Below are 17067 nucleotides of genomic sequence, written 5' to 3' on the forward strand. Positions count from 1 at the left end.
AGTGCCGGCATGCCATATGGGCACCGGTTCTAGTCCTGGCTGCTCCACTTCCGATCCAGCTCTCTGCTGTGGCCTGGGAAAGCAGTAGAAGATGGCCCAAGTCCTTGGGCCCCTGCACCCTCATGGGATACCAGAAGAAGCTCCTGGATCCTGGCTTCAGATTGGCTCAGCTCTGACTGTTGCGGCTATTTGGGGGTGAACCAGAGGATGAAGGATCCCTCTCTCTCTCTGCCTCCCTTCTCTCTCTGTATAACTCTGACTTTCAAATGAATAAATAAATCTTAAAAAAAATGCACATCCCCAAACTTAGGTTTTGTATGGTGAACTTGCATGTGTACCTGAATGTACTCTAAAAGGTTTGGAAGAACACAAACCAATTTGATAGTGGGCACAGGGGAAGTGGCCTGGTGTATGCCGCTGTCTTTATAATTTTTTTTCTAAGGACAATGTATGCAGATGGGTCTTTTAAAAAATGATTTTAAAATGAAATGTGTGGAAACAACTCTCTAGAAATCTTTATTTGAGGGACTACTTCCATTTCCACTTTCAAACAAGCCATTGTGTTTTATTGCTTCTCTGAAAATGCGTGGGGAAATCGGGCCTTGCCTGCAGCAGGTGCTCAGAACAGAGGCATGCAGGAGGGAAGCAGGGCGGGCCTCGGGACGGGTCTCCTTAGTGAGGCAGGGATGTGTCATGGCTCAAGGTTGAGCCTCTGCAGCCAGGCCCCTGTGCCCGTGTCCAGGCTCTGCTGCTCACCACTCCCATGTCCTTGTCCAAGGTACCTTGCCTCAGTTTCCTCCGCCATGACAATGGGAACACAAGTGGGACGTCAGAGGACTGATGGAGCAAATGTAGGAACTTGGGACCATGTCTAGCTAAGAATAAGGTCAGTGAAATTGAAGTGCAAGAAAGGGCAGCCTATAAACTCAGAGTCCAGCAGAAACTCCCAGAGATCATACAGGTTAACACAAGAATTGCAGCTTTCAGTGCACAAGCTCTGTATACAAGGCATCAATTAATCCTAGGAGACAACCCTCCTGAGCCTGATTCTGCTGTTATTCCACGGCTTCAGAGAGGCTGTCCAAGATGCCCGGGGTCACAAAACTAATAACATGGTGAAGAATGCCCCCAGCACTGACAGTTACAACACACATTTGTTAGCAGTTGAGCTTAGATAAAGTTTCTCTTTGACAGTTAGTTTAGCATAGATTTTTTTCACACCTGTCCACAGTGGTGAATCTGAAATGGTGTGTATTTATTTAGGGGGTTCCTTTGAATGAGGTAGCCACATGTGTGCAAACAGACCTGTAGAGCTGGGTAAGGAGTGGGGATAAAGGGTGGGGTTTGACAGCTAACCTGGGCCTTGAGTGGGCTTCTGCAGTGGCAGAGGATGCAGAAGGTGGGAACAAAGTCACCAAGAGGTGGACTCGCCTGGTGTGTTTGGGGATCGGAAGGTAGCCCTGCCTAGATGGAGGGGGAACCAAGCTAGGGCTATAGGACAGGTTTGGGGAAGAGCCGAGGCTGGACAGGTGCTGATGCCAGATCCCTAAGGGGTTTAGCTTGAAGGTAAAGAGCCAAAGCCTTTTCCACAAGTACAAATATCTCTTTCACTGCTTTAGTAACCCATGCTCCTCCAGGCAACTGGTGAGCAACAGAAAAATAGGGGAATCCAAAGTAAACATATAAACCTCTAATATTCCTCATGATTTTGGGTCCTAAGTGGAGTGTCTTCTTCCAGTCTCTATCCCTGTTTGTGTTACACGGTACGGAGAGCATGAGCAGGACCCTGCAAGTCCGTAGCAATGACCCAGCAGGTGCACGTATTCCTCTCGAGCAGGTGGAAAAGGAAAGCTCAGAGAAGCCATCTCTGGAGACTTTGTCCTAGTCCTCTCATACCCTTAACCCCAGGCTGGTTTCCCGTGTGTGTGTTCTAAGGTGCTTCTACCTAGGGTCTGTGTCTTTTGTTCCTGGCTGTATCCCAAGGGCACAGAACAGAATTGCTCAGAAAGGTTTCAGTCACCATTTCTTGAAAGAATCTGAGACCCCGGATGCTGGGGCAGCTCCCTGGGTGATTATTGACTTGCTTTCATGACTCAGAAGCAATTGTTGATAGCTGTCCACACTCAACCTAGGAATTATTTTCTTTTGCTTCTTTATCCCTCTCTTAGTTCCCCTTTCTCCTTCCCTTGGGCCCCAGGGCAGTGACTTCCAGAGGAAGGGTGGGAAGGATGTCCTGGTGTGCAGACCCAGCCACCTACCTCTCCCGAGGTGATGTGTGTCAGACACTTAAACTGCATTAGCTTCTCAAAGGCAAACGTGCCAACAGCTGTACGAAACCTGACGCCCGTGCGCTGGTTGATGATCCAGCAGGAGCCCACGCTCAAAGACTTCAGACACTCGGTTAGGAAAAGGGCAAAGCAGAAACCCACCCTCTGGACGACACTCCCCGACTTGTCTTGAGAGTATTCTAGGATCTTGGGTACAATCAGCATCTAAAAAGAAATAGAAGTCAAAATCATTCAGAACCCACCCCTCATCTCCTCCACTACATACTCCAAGCTTTCTTTGAGACATACATTGGATATTTGTCCAAGGAAGAGTTGGGGTGGGGGCAGTGCTGTGGCGTAGTGGGTAAAGCCGCTGCCTGCAGTGCTGGCATCCCATATGGGTGCCAGTTTGAGTCCTGGCCGCTCCACTTCTGATCCAGCTCTCTGCTATGGCCTGGGAAAGCAGTAGAAGATGGCCCAAGGCCTTGGGCCCCTGCACCCACGTGGGAGACCTGGAAGAAGCTCCTGGCTTCAGCTCAGCACAGCTCCAGCCATTGCGGTCAATTGAGGAGTGAACCGATTGATGGAAAACCTCTCTCTCTCTCTCTCTCTTTCTGCCTCTCCTTTTCTTTCTGTGTAACTCTGAGTTTCAAATACATAAATAAATCTTAAAAAAAAATAAAAAGAAGAGTTGGGAGATTGGCGATTTGTTGAAGGATCAGAAAGGACCAAAAAAGAAAAGCAAAATCCTACTCTCAAGAAAGTCAGAGTTCAGTTGGAGGAGAAGACTTAGGCGTTCAACTGACCCAAACCTTAATCTCACCTCTGCCACCTAGAAGCTTAACCTGACAGGAAACAGGAAGTACACACAAACTGGACCATGAAGGAGTAAATAAAGTGACTGTTTACAAAGGTGTGGGCATGGGGCTGGCACTGTGGCACAGCAGGTTAATGCCCTAACCTGCACTGCCAGTATCCCATATGGCCGCCGGTTCTAGACCCGGCTGCTCTTCTTCCAATCCAGCTCTCTGCTATGTGCTGGGGAAGCAGTAGAGGATGTCCCAAGTGCTTGGGCCCCTGGACCCATGTGGGAGACCCAGAAGAAGCTCCTGGCTCCTGGCTCCTGGCTCCTGGCTTCATATCAGTGCAGCTCCGGCCGTTGTGGCCATTCGGAGAGTGAACCAATGGAAGGAAGACCTTTCTCTCTGTCTCTGCCTCTCACTGTCTGTAACAATTAAGTTACCCAAAGTCACTGTCAGGGCCATGGTTTGAACCCAGGCTTTGGCTAGAGAGTTTATGCTCCTAACTCCCATGCACTGCTGCCCCTGAAAGGTCTTCATTGTCTGTACAGCAGCTGAGAAACAAAAACATCCTCAACTCCTGGCATGGGCTTGAACATGCCCCAGTTCCGTTTCTAACCTCTGAAGCCTGGCATCCCCCAAACCACATCAAGTCCGCCACATACTGGCCCTATTACGCTCATAACAGCGAAGCAGCAGCCCAGAAGTACGTCTAAAAGAATCCTTGTTCTCTGGAACCTCAGCATCACTCGGGGCACAGACGCTTTTTCAATCCCGTGCCTGGAAACTTCTTCTTCCCAAAGGCGGTGGAGCCTTGAAAAGAGGAAAATTGAGCCAAGTGAAATATCTTCCCACGTATCATCCTAATATCCTAGGTCTTGCTAGCCAAGAGCTTGGCTGCAGAAACTTTCAAACATGATAGAAGTAGAGAGTATAATAGACAGCAACAGCAACTTCCAAGTACCCATCCTCCATCTTCAAGAATTATCAACATTCTGACATTTTTTGTATCATCTCTTATTTCTTCTGCTTCTTTTTTATTGGTGTATTTAAACAAACCTCAGACATCATATTCTTTCATCTATAAATGCTTCACTGTGTACAATTCCTTAATGGCACTTAATGCCCTGGCTGTATTTAAAGTTCTCTAATTATTTCAAAAATATGATTTTTACAGTTAAATCAAGATGCAAACAAGGTCAACACCTTGCATGTAAAGGACAAATCTGATGGGTCTCTTTTAGTTTGTTGTTTTTGCTTATTTATTTTCACTTTGTTTGAAAGGCAGAGACGCAGAGGAACAGACAGAGATCTTCCACCTATTGGTTTACTCCCGAGATGCTGGCAACAGTTAGGGCTGAGCCAGACTGAATTTTGGAACTCAACCCTAGTCTCTCACATGGGTGGCAGGGACCCAGGCACTTGAGCCATCATTTGCTGCCTCCGTGGGGGCACTGGGGCACCATTAGCAGGAAGCTGGAATTGAAAGTGCAGCAGCTACGACTTGAACCAAGCACTTCAACACAGGATGTTGGCATCTCAGGTGGTGGCTTAATCTCTGTCCCACACACCCCATAGACCTCTTGAGCCTTATTTTAAGCTGCATCTGAGTGCCCTCCTTTGCATTACTATGTCATTTATTTATAAAAGAAATTGAGTTCTTTATCTTACTGAGTTCCTCACTTTTTGGATAAGATTGGTTTCATTCCTGGGGTGGTGTCTAACATAATCTTCTATCCCATGTATTTCCTATTAAATTGGAAGTTAGAACTAAAAGCCTAATGAGATTCAGAATTTAAATCACTTGGCAAAAACATTTAACAGGTGATGAAGTGAACTTCCTGTTGCTTACATCAGGAGCTCTACAATACCTATCATCCACTTTTTAGTAATGTTAAGGTGGACCAGTGGGTTAGGGTGTGTAAGCCTGACCCCTTCATTGTCCAGTTCCCCACCACTGATGATCACTGTCTAGAGCTGCTTCCACTAGGACTGGCAAAAATGATGATTTTTCTAGTTCTGTCCTTCTTTCTGGACTTAGCAGCCTGAAGTTTTCAATAAATAATGGCCTTCCCTCATTGCCGTGAAATACAGTTAGTTCAGGAAACAGTCCTGGACTTTAAACAATGTCACTCTTGCTTTTTTTATACATAAGTTTGGGTTCACAAAGCCCAGAACACTGATTTCCAAAAAGACCCCTCAATTATTGCAAAGACCCCCGAGAGGGTACTCACATGTTAGATGCCCCAATTGAAAGTAGACCCCTTTTTGACCTTCCAAGGTAATGATGCCTAGGAAGTTTGTGCTACCCCAGCAAAACAAAACACCAAAAACTTTATGTTTTGGAGAAAAATTTGATAATATTTTGAGAAACCATCAAAGAAGTTAACATGAAACATTTTCAAATGGGGCTGGCATTGTGGTGCAGCTGCTCGGCTTCAGTGCAGTTCCTGGCTGAGGCATTTGGGAGGCAGGAGATACCTGGGCCCCTGCCACCCAGGCTTGAGGCCCCGATGCAGCTCCTGGCTCCCAGCTCCTGTCCAGCCCAGTCCTGGCTGTTGTAGCCTTTTGGAGAGTGAACCAGAAGATGGAAGGTCTCTCTTTCTCTTTCTCTCTCTCTTTCTGTCTCTCTGTGTTACTCTGCTTTTCACATAATAAATAAACACCATCTTTAAAATGTGTTGACCGGCGCCCTGGCTCACTAGGCTAATTCTCCACCTGCGGCACCAGCACTCCAGGTTCTAGTCCCGGTTGGGGTGCCGGTTCTGTTCTGGTTGCCCCTCTTCCAGTCCAGCTCTCTGCTATGGCCCGGGAGTGCAGTGGAGGATGGCCCAAGTGCTTGGGTCCCTGCACCCGCATGGGAGACCAGGAGGAAGCACCTGGCTGATGTCTTCAGATCGGCACAGCGCCAGCCATAGCAGACATTTGGGGAGTGAACCAACGGAAGGAAGACCTTTCTCTCTGTCTCTCTCTCTCTCTCACTGTCTAACTCTGCCTGTCCAAAAAAAAAAAAAAAAAAAAGTGTTGTCTTATATTTTTTAAACAGTCAAGACTTTTTTTTTACTATAATGCAAGGTAAGCATGAATAAGAAAAAAATCACTTAGAAACACAAAAGACATTTACAAAGCAAAGGTTAAGAAATAAACTAAGGGGCCAGCACTGTGGCATAGTGGGTTAAAGCCATAGCCTGCAGTGCCAGCATCCCATATGGACGCTGGTTTGAGTCCCAGCTGCTCCACTTCTGATCCAGCTCCCTGCTAATGCACCTGGGAAAGCAGTGAAAGCTAGCCCAAGTACTTGGGCCCCTGAACCCACGTGGGAGACCCAGGGGAAGCTCCTGGTTCCTAGCTTTGGCCTAGTCCATCCCTAGTCATAGTGGCTATTTGAGGAGTGAACCAGCAAAGATCTCTCTCTCTCTCTCTCTGTAACTCTGCCTTTCAAATAAATAAATAAATCTTAAGGAAAAAAGAAGGAATGAAACAAAGAAAGAAATTGAGACTCCTGTTAGGCTGTGTGCAGGAGGAACCACCAGCCACATTCGCTCCGATCCTTGAGTTCTTACTACTTCCCCTGGATATAATCAAAGATGTCTTTTTCACCATCCACACTGGCAGGGCTCTCAGTGACTCCCACGGGACGAATGCTATATTCAGTGACTGCCAATCCATTTTCTGGGGCATGATCTCTCACATTCTTATTGAAAGTATCACTCCCTATGAAATAGAGAACCCCACAGTCATATTGGTCGCTGAGTAGCAACCCGATGTCAGTTCTTCTGCGTGTATATTCCTTTTTGTCCCTCTCACTGGGAAGCTGGCAAACACTCATGAACTTTATTACAGTGCAACAGACCTTTCGCAACTGCTCCACAACACGGTGTAATAGCTTTGGGTGTTCGGTGACTCCAAGACAAAGCAGCAGTGGCCGGGAACTCAGAATCCACCTTTTCAACTTCATTTAGAACAATACCTTGCCTTTGTAACATCTCTTCCTGAGGGATTCTTTTCTCAAGGTCCTCGAAATATTTGAGCCCGCTCCTCTGATGATGGTTCAGTTTAGCTTCATTGTTGCTGAGCTCTTCCTCACAGCAGGTGGATCAATGCCACCAACTCAAGTCAGAAAATCAGCAGACTTGTGTCATCCTAATGAATCTTCTCTAGTTTAGACAACTTTAAACTCATCAATTTTTTCCATAGTTTTTGTTCCTATTCCAGGCAATTGCGTAGCTTCTGCTGCACAATTGATTTGATGTGGATACTTGCTAGAATAGACGTTGCTTTCCTGTGAGCATTGTACTTATGGATAGCCTGGCTCACCTTCGTCTCCAAGTTGGTGAGTTCCGTGAGAATGTGGGTGATTGATTGTGCTGTTCAGAGTCTTCTGCAGTGCCTTCCATTTGCTTCTGGTGACCTGCACCCAAGGGCCCCGGGGTGTGCAGAACCAGGGACTGGCTCTTATCTCCCAGCCGGAAGGAGAGACCGGGTCTTGGAGAGAGGGAGAGAGGGACCCGGTCCCAGGGAGGCTGGTGCAACCTGCTCAATCTGTCTTAAAATCTGAGGCGGGGGTAGGGGACTGGGCAATCATTGTTGTGGTGCTCAAGGCGTTTCAGGATGGCTTAATCCAGTCACGGATGGCTTCCACACCTCCACAATCCACACAGCCAGTTGTCATCACCAGGTCCTGCCCTTTTAATCCTGCTTCCTGCTCCCATGTGTCCAATTCCATTGTCTGGACAGCACAAGTTCAGAGACAATGCCAAGGGATGGCGGGTCTTCCCTGAAGCTTCAACCCCTTACACAGCAAGAACATGGTGGACAGACAGCACCTGCCCCCAGTGTCATGCACCCTTCTTTCTGGGCCACCCTTTGTCAGTAAGGCCCTTCAGCAACACTGCTCATGCTCCATCTCATCTGAGCTGGGTTGTCATCCCAGCTCAGAACCTCACCAAGAGGCCCATGGCCAACAGCCCTACCCTCTCACTCCTTCAGCCCTGAACATTAAACCCAGCCTAAGACTGGAAGGGAGCCAACATCATCAGAACCTTTCTGTCTTACTTTTAAGTCATCTGCAATCAAAATTGTAGGTTATTCCTTGCTCCCCCCATGAGCTATCAACAGCTGTTCTGGGCAAGCATTTGGCGTAGTGGCTAAGATGCCAGTTAGGATGTCTGCACCCCAGATCAGAGTACACGGCCTCAAAACTGGCCCTGTTCCTGATTTTTGCTTCCTGCTAATGCGGGTCCTTGGAGACAGCAGGTGATAGCTCAAAGAAACCTGGATGGAGTTCCTAGCTCCTGACTCCAACTTGGCCCAGCCCCAGGCATTGTGGACATTTGGAAAGGGAACCCATGGATGGTAGTTCTGTCCATCGGTCTGTCTGCCTCTCAAATTAAATAAATTTTAAAAAAAAGTATTTCCATCTCCTGTCCACCAACAGATGAATCAGATTTGCAAAATATTCCTCTGACACTTGTATATGTTAGAGGATTTTCTTGTTTATGGATGCTATTTTTTAAAGATTTATTTATTTATTTGTAAGGCAGAGTTATATAAAGAGAGAGAAAGTCAGAGAGATCTTCTAACTGTTGGTTCACTCCCCAAAGGCCACAAAAGCAGAAGCTGGACAGAGCTGAAGTCAAGAGCCAGGAACTCCATCCAGGTCTCCGGCATGGGTGGCAGGGGCCCAGTGACTTGGGCCATCTTCCACTGCTTTCCCAGGTGCATTAGCAGGGAGCTGGATGCAAAGTGAAGCAGCTGGGACTCCAACTGGCCCTCATATAAGATGCTGGTGTTGCAGGCACTGACTTAACCTGCTGCACCACCACATCAGTCCCAAAACTATAAACCTTTTAGACCACAATTTCAGACCACATAATGGTTAAAAAAAAAAAAAAAAAAGTAGAGGGAGCAGGAACATGGTACAACACATTTAAATCATTTGTTTATGTTTTCTTTTCAGGTTTCTTTTTAAAAAATTCCTAGTTTGCACATAGCAATTGCACACATCTATGGGGCACAACGTGATGCTTTGGTCCATGTGTATGGGTACTTCCAAACAGTCATGGAGAGTGGAAGTAAAAGATGAGGGTTCTTGAGCACAAACTTTTTTGACATTCATACATATAGATTTTTTCATAGCACGCATTTTCCACGAACTTTCTGAAGATTTTTTTTTTTGACAGGCAGAGTTAGACAATGAGAGAGAGACAGAGAGAAAGGTCTTCCTTCCGTTGGTTCACCCCCCAAGTGGCCACTACGGCCAGCGTGCTGCGCTGATCCAAAGCCAGGAGCCAGGTGCTTCCGCCTGGTTTCCCATGCCAGTGCAGGGCCCAAGCACTTGGGCCATCCTCCACTGCCTTCCCAGGCCACAGCAAAGAGCTGGACTGGAAGAGGAGCAACCAGGACAGAATCCGGCACCCTGACCGGGACTAGAACCCGGGATGCCGGCGCCACATGCAGAGGATTAGCCAAGTGAGCCATCGTACCGGCCCTCTGAAGATTCTGTTGTGTGCATTAAATCACCTGGTATTTTTTACTTCATTTGAAGTATAGGAAACTTAATCACACAATTGGTTAGTAGTGGCTTGAAGATTAACAGATTGGGCTACTTACCCACAATGCAATACCCACTCCCACTGTTAGATACTTGATTCAGAAGAGAAAATCAAAAAGGACAGGGAGCAGTAATTTATAACTTTGTGGCTTCATAGCCATTGGAAAACCTGATAAAAGATGTGTATCTTAGCTCCAGAAAAAGATTTCCAGCCCATATGTATAAAATACGCAAACCATTTCAGAAGACTTATGAACCCCAGATTTAACTCTAGCCCCCACCCCAAGTGAGGCCCCCACTACAGAAGAAGAAGCAAGGTGCTTGAGGATGGACCCTCCCTCCCACCTTTAAGCAGCTCTGGTTCCCACCCCACCCATAGGTGGTCCTGCCTAGCACGGCCTTACCTTTTGGCATTTTTGGCCGAGGCATCATGGACTGACAGCGGAGGGATGGTGTTCTCATCCAAGCCATGCCGTAAGCCTCGGATCATGAAAGGGGTGAGCCATGCCAGCGTGAGGTAAGAGAACAGGCCTGAATCATCCATAGGGTGAGGGGCAGGACACCTAACAAAAGAGACCACAGAAATGTCAGAGTCAAGATGTTTTTTTAAAGATTTTTAAAAATTCATTTGAAAGGCAGAGTTACGGGGTGTGGGGGTGGATTTTCCGTGTGCTGGTTCACTCCCTAAATGGCCACACTGGCTGGGGCTAGACCAGGCCTCAGCCAGGAGCCTGAAATTCCCTCCAGGTCTCCCACATGGGTGCAGGGGCCAAAGAACCTGAGCCATCTTCCTCTGCCTTCTCAGGTGCATTAGCAGGGAACTGGGTCAGAAGTGGAGCAGCCAGGATTTGAACCAGTGCTCATATGGGAAACTGGTGCCACAGGTGGTGGCTTAACCTGCTGTACCACAATGCCAGCCCTTCAAAGTGAAGATTTTGAAATGATGTGGTCAACCAGGTATACACACAGGTGTTTTTTTCACAACTCTATTACTTGTAAGTTAAGAAACAAAATATTCAGTAATAGAGGAATTATTTTTTAAAGATTTATTTATTTATTTATTTGAAAGTCAGAGCTATACAGAGAGAGAAGGTGAGGCACAGAGAGAGAGGTCTTCCATCCACTGGATCACTCCCCAGTTGGCCACAATGGCAGGAGCTGCGCCTATCCAAAGCCAGGAGCCAGGAGCTTCCTCCGGGTCTCCTACGTGGGTGCAGGAGCCCAAGGACTTGGGTCATCTTTTACTGATATCCCAGGCCATAGCACAGAACTGGATTGGAAGTGGAGCAGCCAGAACTCAAACCGGCGCCCATATGGGATGCTGGCACTGCAGGAGGCGGCTTTACCTGCTACACCACAGCGCTGGCCCCATAGAGGAATTATTTTAAAAGAAAAGGTGCAGCCGGCACCGCGGCTCACTAGGCTAATCCTCCTGGCACACCGGGTTCTAGTCCCAGTCGGGGCGCCGGATTCTGTCCCGGTTGCCCCTCTTCCAGGCCAGCTCTCTGCTGTGGCCAGGGAGTGCAGTGGAGGATGGCCCAAGTGCTTGGGCCCTGCACCCCATGGGAGACCAGGATAAGTACCTGGCTCCTGGCTTCAGATCAGCGCAGTGCGCCGGCCGCAGTGCGCCGGCCGCGACAGCCATTAGAGGGTGAACCAACGGCAAAGGAAGACCTTTCTCTCTGTCTCTCTCTCTCACTGTCCACTCTGCCTGTCAAAAAATAAAAAAAAAAATTAAAAAAAAGGTGCAACAGATATTTCACCAGCAGTGAAGATGCTCCTTAGGATGCCTGCACCACACATCAGAATGCCTGACTCTGAGTCCTGGCTTCACTCCCAATTCCACCTTCTTGCTAACACAGACCCTGCAAGGCAGCAAATGATGGCTCACCTGGCTGAGCCCGTGCCACAGACACGGAAGACCTAGATTGAGTTCCCAGCTCTCAGCTTCAGCCTGGCCCAGCCCCAGCCCTTACAGGCATTTGGGGAGTGAACAGCAGATGGAAGTGCTGTCTCTCTCTCTCTCTCTATCTATCTATATATATATATACATATATATATAATCTCAAATAAATAAAAAATAAGCTATGATATACCCATACTAATAGATGCAACACAGAAGCTTTAAAAAAATATAGTCAATCCATATGTAGAATGTGGGAAGAGCTCCAAGCATGTCAAGCAAGAAAAAAACAGGCCAATTGCAGATCCAAGAAAGTATGGTTCTGTGGAGGCCCCTTAATGTAGCAAGGCTATGTTAACTTAGACAGTAACCTGGGGATGATTACATGGAACTAGAATTTTTCAGAGGGATAAATTGAGTTTAGCTCTTTCATTTAAGGCTAACCTCATCGGGTTTTTCATCCATCCCTCCTAGAATGAAGACCCATATCCTTAATGCTGACCGTGGAGACCTGCACACCCCATGCCCACCTTCACAGCCTCCCCTGGGGCCATGCCCATCACCACATATAACACTCCAGAGACAGGCTTCTGCTCTGTGCCTGGACACAACTCACGCCTCTCCCCCGACCCTCACCCAGGTCAGTCTGCCCCTTCCCCTGCCCAGTAAATTCTTGTTCACTCTCCAGATCTCAGCCTCAGTCACTGGGCACCTGCCAAGTTGTCACTGTCCCATTGTCCCGCAATACCCCGTACTTCCTAGCATCTTTCTCAAGCGGCTTGGACTCACAAGTGTGCAGTGAAGCGAGTCCTTGCTTAGTGTCTTTCCCTCCTTTGTGAGATCCCCGAGAGCAGAGATCATGTCTGTCTTGCTCACTGCTGTTCCCCAGGGTCTAGCACGGTGTCTGTCACGTGTCAATGAATGAATGAATGAATGAACATGATGACTGTGGTGGGTGACCTGACTCTAGGGACAGAGTTCTAGTGCTTTCGAGGAAGGTCTAGGTGTAAGGGTTGCACGGCCCTGGCGGGCACTGCCAATCCCCCCTCAGTACTCACTTTGGCTGCAGACGGAAGGGAACCATGTTTCTCAAGGCAGCGTCGTATTTCCCCTGAGGCGGGACATCCGCCAGCCCTGGTGCCTCCGGCTTCCTCCCCTGCTGGCTCCAGGAGTCATCTTTGACAGTGCACGTTTTCTTGGGAAAGAAAATCCAACTGGGCATCAGTTTCCGGTCTCATAAATACTGTCCTGAGGGAATGTGGGGCCAGCTGTCCCGGGAGGGGTGGATAGATCTTTCCACTCCGAGCTTCCCAGAGGAAGACTGAGAAACAAGCTCTGGGCCTCAAGTCAGGGCCACTGGGCCCAGCACTGCCTTCCCTGGGGAGGTTCCTCCACGTCTTTGGGGTTTTAGCTGCCGGGAAGCAATGCAGACAGAATGAAAGTTGCTAGAGTTGGACACCTCTGGAGGTAAATCTACTAAAAAGAAACCAAAATGTAAAGCAAGTAAATCTGAAAACATTACAGGCTACTCTTCTGACTGCTAAAACAAAAATAGGTAATTTATAGGATTTCATATAAAATAAATGCCGCTGTTTTAAAAGCACAACAAGGGATTGATGGAAAAAAAAATCAGGCTAGTAGTTACTTCAGAAAGGGAGAGTTAGGGGAAGATCAATAATCAGATGGGATTGTTAAGGTCCAAGCTGGTGTGTTATGATGACGCGTTTGTGGGTCTTTATTTTAAGTAAATGCATAAACAGATAATAGATGGTAACTGGGTATATATATAGAGAGAAGGATGGATGGATGGGTGGGTGGGTGGGTGGACAGATACAAATTTAGGTATGGAGACAGAGATATGCATAAACCATGAAGATACACCATGACCAAGGTTATGATTCATCTAGTTGAGGAAGCTTAAGGTCCTTTGAAAAAACACCAAGGGCAAATAAAAATGGGGCAAAACTCTCAGTTTATGAGCATTGACAAGCTCCTGTCAACGCAAGTTTCCTGGTATTTTGATGCCAAGAGGATCCACTTACGTAGCTAAGTCCTGAGACCATGTCATCACCTATGTTGAAGCCGAGATTCACAAGGCCACCAGAAGAGCTGGGGACCCATTCTGTCTTCTTCCTGGTCATCTTGGGCCGTCCAGCCAATTCCTTGTTTCCCAGAATCAGGGACTCTGAAAAGACATTTGGTAGAAGCTTGGCTACAGTCTTGAGCAGCCAGGGGCATCACCTGGGAGAGAGTGTTGGAGGCCAGGCAGAGGGCTGGGTCACTGTCACGGCACCTGCTCTTCCCTCCGCTGGGGAATGCTTGGTCCCTCTCATGAACCACCTCCTTAGGCCTCAGCTCCAGGTCATTAGAGAAAGCTTCTCTATCTACCCTCCCCACCTTACCCACGCTGGCACCTTGGGACCACATCAGTCTCCTTCTAGCTGCTCACACAGCCGCACTTCCTTCCTTATCCCAGTCTGTAACTGTAACTGCACCTTCATTTGAATCATAATTCATTCAGACTCACCTACTGAACCACAAGAACAGGGATGTGTCCACTTCACTTACTACTGAATCTCCAGGACCTGGGCCGTGCTGGGAGGTGAGCAGGTGCTCAATAAACAAATCAATAAATAAATAATGAACAGATGGAGCAATGAATGAGCAAAAAGTCATTTTGTCACTCTCTGGCTATGGGTTTTCAGAGACTCTAGGAAGAATCTGGGCACATTTTAGGAACCTTCAATGATCAAGGCATTTTGAAAAAATGAATGCTGTTTTTTTCCTCACTACCTGGTTGGCCCAGAACATCCATGCACCTGGGGCAGGAGACAGGTGATAATCAGGAGCATTTTTGTTATTTTTTTAAAATAATTTATTTATTTGAAAGGCAGAATTACAGAGAGGCGGAGGTAGAGACAGAGAGAGATCTTCCATGTGTTGGTTCACTCCCCAAATGGCTGCAACAGCCAGAGCTGGGCCAATCTGAAGCCAGGAGTCTAGGACTTCTTCCAGGTCTCCCACGCAGGGGCCCAAGCACTTGGGCCGTCCTATACTGCTTTCCCAGGCCATAGCAAAGAGTTGGATGGGAAGTGGAGCAGCCAAGACTCAAACTAGCGCCCATGTGGGATGACAGCACTGCAGGTGGGGCTTTACCCACTATGCCACAGTGCCAGCCCCAATCAGGAGCATTTTTTTAAAAAAGATTTATTTATTTTATTTGAAAGGCAGAGTTACAGAAGAGGGAGACAGAGAAAGAGATCTTCCATCCACAGGGTCACTCCCCAAATAGCTGCAACAGTAGGAGGTATGCTGATCCAAAGCCAGGAGCCAAGAGCTTCTTCTGGCTCTTTTATGTGGGTATCAGGGGTTCAAGCACTTAGCCATCTTCCACTGCTTTCCCAGACCATTAGTAGGGAGCTGGATCGGAAGTGGAGCAGCCGGGACTTAAACAAGCACCCATATGGGATGCCAGCCCTGCTGGTGGCAGATTAACCCGCTGCTCCACAACACTGGCCCCAATCTGGAGCATTTTTGATGAGAAGAAAAGAGCAAGAAAATGAGCAGCCGGGCCAGTGTCACAGGGACACAACCTATGCCATTCAGGGAGACCTGCATTCAGAAGGCTGGGTTTAACGCTCTGCTATTGCCATCTTGAAATTCCTACAAGATTTTTAACACAGAACCCCACATTTTCAATTTGCATGGGCCCCAAATTATACAGTTGGTCCTAGTGTTCAAATACAGCTTTCGACACTCAAATATTGGCTTGTCCTTCAATAGATGGCAAACTAACTCATTGCTTTGAGAGAAGATTCTGTAAATTCTTTTATCCCGTCACCTAGCCCATCTCTCTCTCTCTCTCTCTCTCTCTCTCTCTCTCTCTCTCTCTCTCTCTCATTTATTCATTTAGTTATTTGAAAAGTGGAGTTATAGAGAGAGACAGGTGGAGAGGAGGATGGAGAGGGACTGGGGAGAGACAAAGATCTCCCACCCACTGGTTCATTCTCCAAATGGCCACATGGCCAGGTTTGGGGCAGGCCACAGCCAGGAGCCAGAAGCTTCTTCCAGGTCTCCCATGTGGGTGCAGGGGCCCAAGTGCTTGAGCCATCTTATGCTGCTTTCCCATGTGCATTAACAGGGAACTGAATCAGAAGTGGAGCAGCTGGGGCCGGCCCTGTGGCGCAGCAGGTTAAAGCCCCAGTCTGCAGTGCCGATATCCCACATGGGCGCTGGTTCGAATCCCGGCTGCTTCTCTCCCAATCCAGCTCTCTGTTATGGCCTGGGAAAGCAGTAGAAGATGGCCGAAGTCCTTGGGCCCCTGCACCCGTGTGGGAGACCTGGAAGAAATTCCTGGTTCCTGGCTTCGGTTCAGCTCAGCTCTGGCCTTGCGGTCATTCGGGAAGTGAACCAGCAGAATGGAAGACCTCTCTCTCTCTCTCTCTCTCTCTCTCTCTCTTTCTCTCTCTGCCTCTCCTTCTCTCTGTATAACTCTGACTTTCAAATAATAATAAGAAGAAGATGAAGAAGAAGAAGAAGTGGAGCAGCCAGGACATGAATCGGCATCCATATGGGATGCTGGTGCCACAGGTGGCCACCTAACCTGCGGTGTCACAGCGCCAGCCCCATCCCATCCATCTCTTTACGAAATCACAAGCAGACTAGGCAGACTTGATTTCTGGAGTTTTCCCAAAGACCAAGTAAGATAGACTTGGCACCAGGCCTCAAGGTTTACCTGCCATCTTATAATAAAACATGGATGCTTCAGGGACCATAGACCAGAGAAAAGAGACAGAAGGAGCTGTATTAGGTACGAGAGGGTGCCATGTGCTCTTTGAGGCTCTGGGAAGAGACCAACTGGCTGGCTGCTATGAACCAGGCTGAGATGCAGACAGGTTAAAGTCAAATTGGCATGTTTCCAAATGAGGCCCTGGGGGCAGGGCCAGGGTGTACTGCTGTCAAGGATCTCTGGGGGAGGGGAAGGACAGCACATTTCAGATTGCAAGTCATGCACCTTGGCAGGAGGCAAAGACGGTAGTTCCAACAGGAACATGGCTCGACATTTTCTCTGTGTTAATGAGTAAAAGGAAAGTGAAATACCAAGGAAATAAGTTAGTTGGATCTTTAATCATTTGTTAATGACCTGGGTAAGCTTGATGAATAGTTTTCAAATACTGCAAAAATATTCTCTTTTTATCCTTACCACTCCCTTTTTAAAAAAGATTTATTTATCTACTTGAAAGTCAGAGTTACACAGAGAGAGGAGAGGCAGAGAAAGAGAGGAAAAGGAGAGAGAGAGAGAGAGAGAGAGAGAGAGAGAGAGAGAGAGAGAAAGGTTTTCCATCCACTGGTTCACTTTCACTCCCCAGTTGGCCGCGATGGCCGGAGCTGCACCGATCCCAAGCCAGGAGCTTCTTCTGGGCCTCCCACACGGGTGCAGGGGCCCAAGGACTTTGGCCATCTTCTACTGCTTTCCCAGGCCAAAGCAAAGCGCTGGATTGGAAGTGGAGCAGCCGGACTCAAACCAGTGCCCATATGGGATGC

The 17067-nt window shown here is 47.9% G+C and overlaps 1 protein-coding gene and 1 pseudogene across 1 annotated transcript in view; both read right to left on the reverse strand.

Annotated features, from left to right (window-relative positions):
• The window catches only part of ABCC11 (ATP binding cassette subfamily C member 11), a 76217-nt gene extending 63457 nt beyond the window's left edge, over positions 1-12760 (reverse strand). The window contains exons 1-4 of the mRNA XM_070063160.1: positions 12582-12760; positions 10025-10183; positions 3733-3880; positions 2259-2492 (exon numbers count right to left, since the gene is read on the reverse strand). Coding sequence (XP_069919261.1) covers positions 2259-2492; positions 3733-3880; positions 10025-10183; positions 12582-12745 — 705 coding nt within the window. The 5' untranslated portion in view covers positions 12746-12760. The remainder of the gene's footprint in view (positions 1-2258; positions 2493-3732; positions 3881-10024; positions 10184-12581) is intronic.
• Positions 6573-8025, reverse strand: LOC138843090 (DNA polymerase beta pseudogene; annotated as a pseudogene).
• Positions 12761-17067: the final 4307 nt, after the last annotated feature.

This window comes from Oryctolagus cuniculus, chromosome 18, assembly GCF_964237555.1.
Source record: "Oryctolagus cuniculus chromosome 18, mOryCun1.1, whole genome shotgun sequence".
NCBI lineage: Eukaryota > Metazoa > Chordata > Mammalia > Lagomorpha > Leporidae > Oryctolagus > Oryctolagus cuniculus.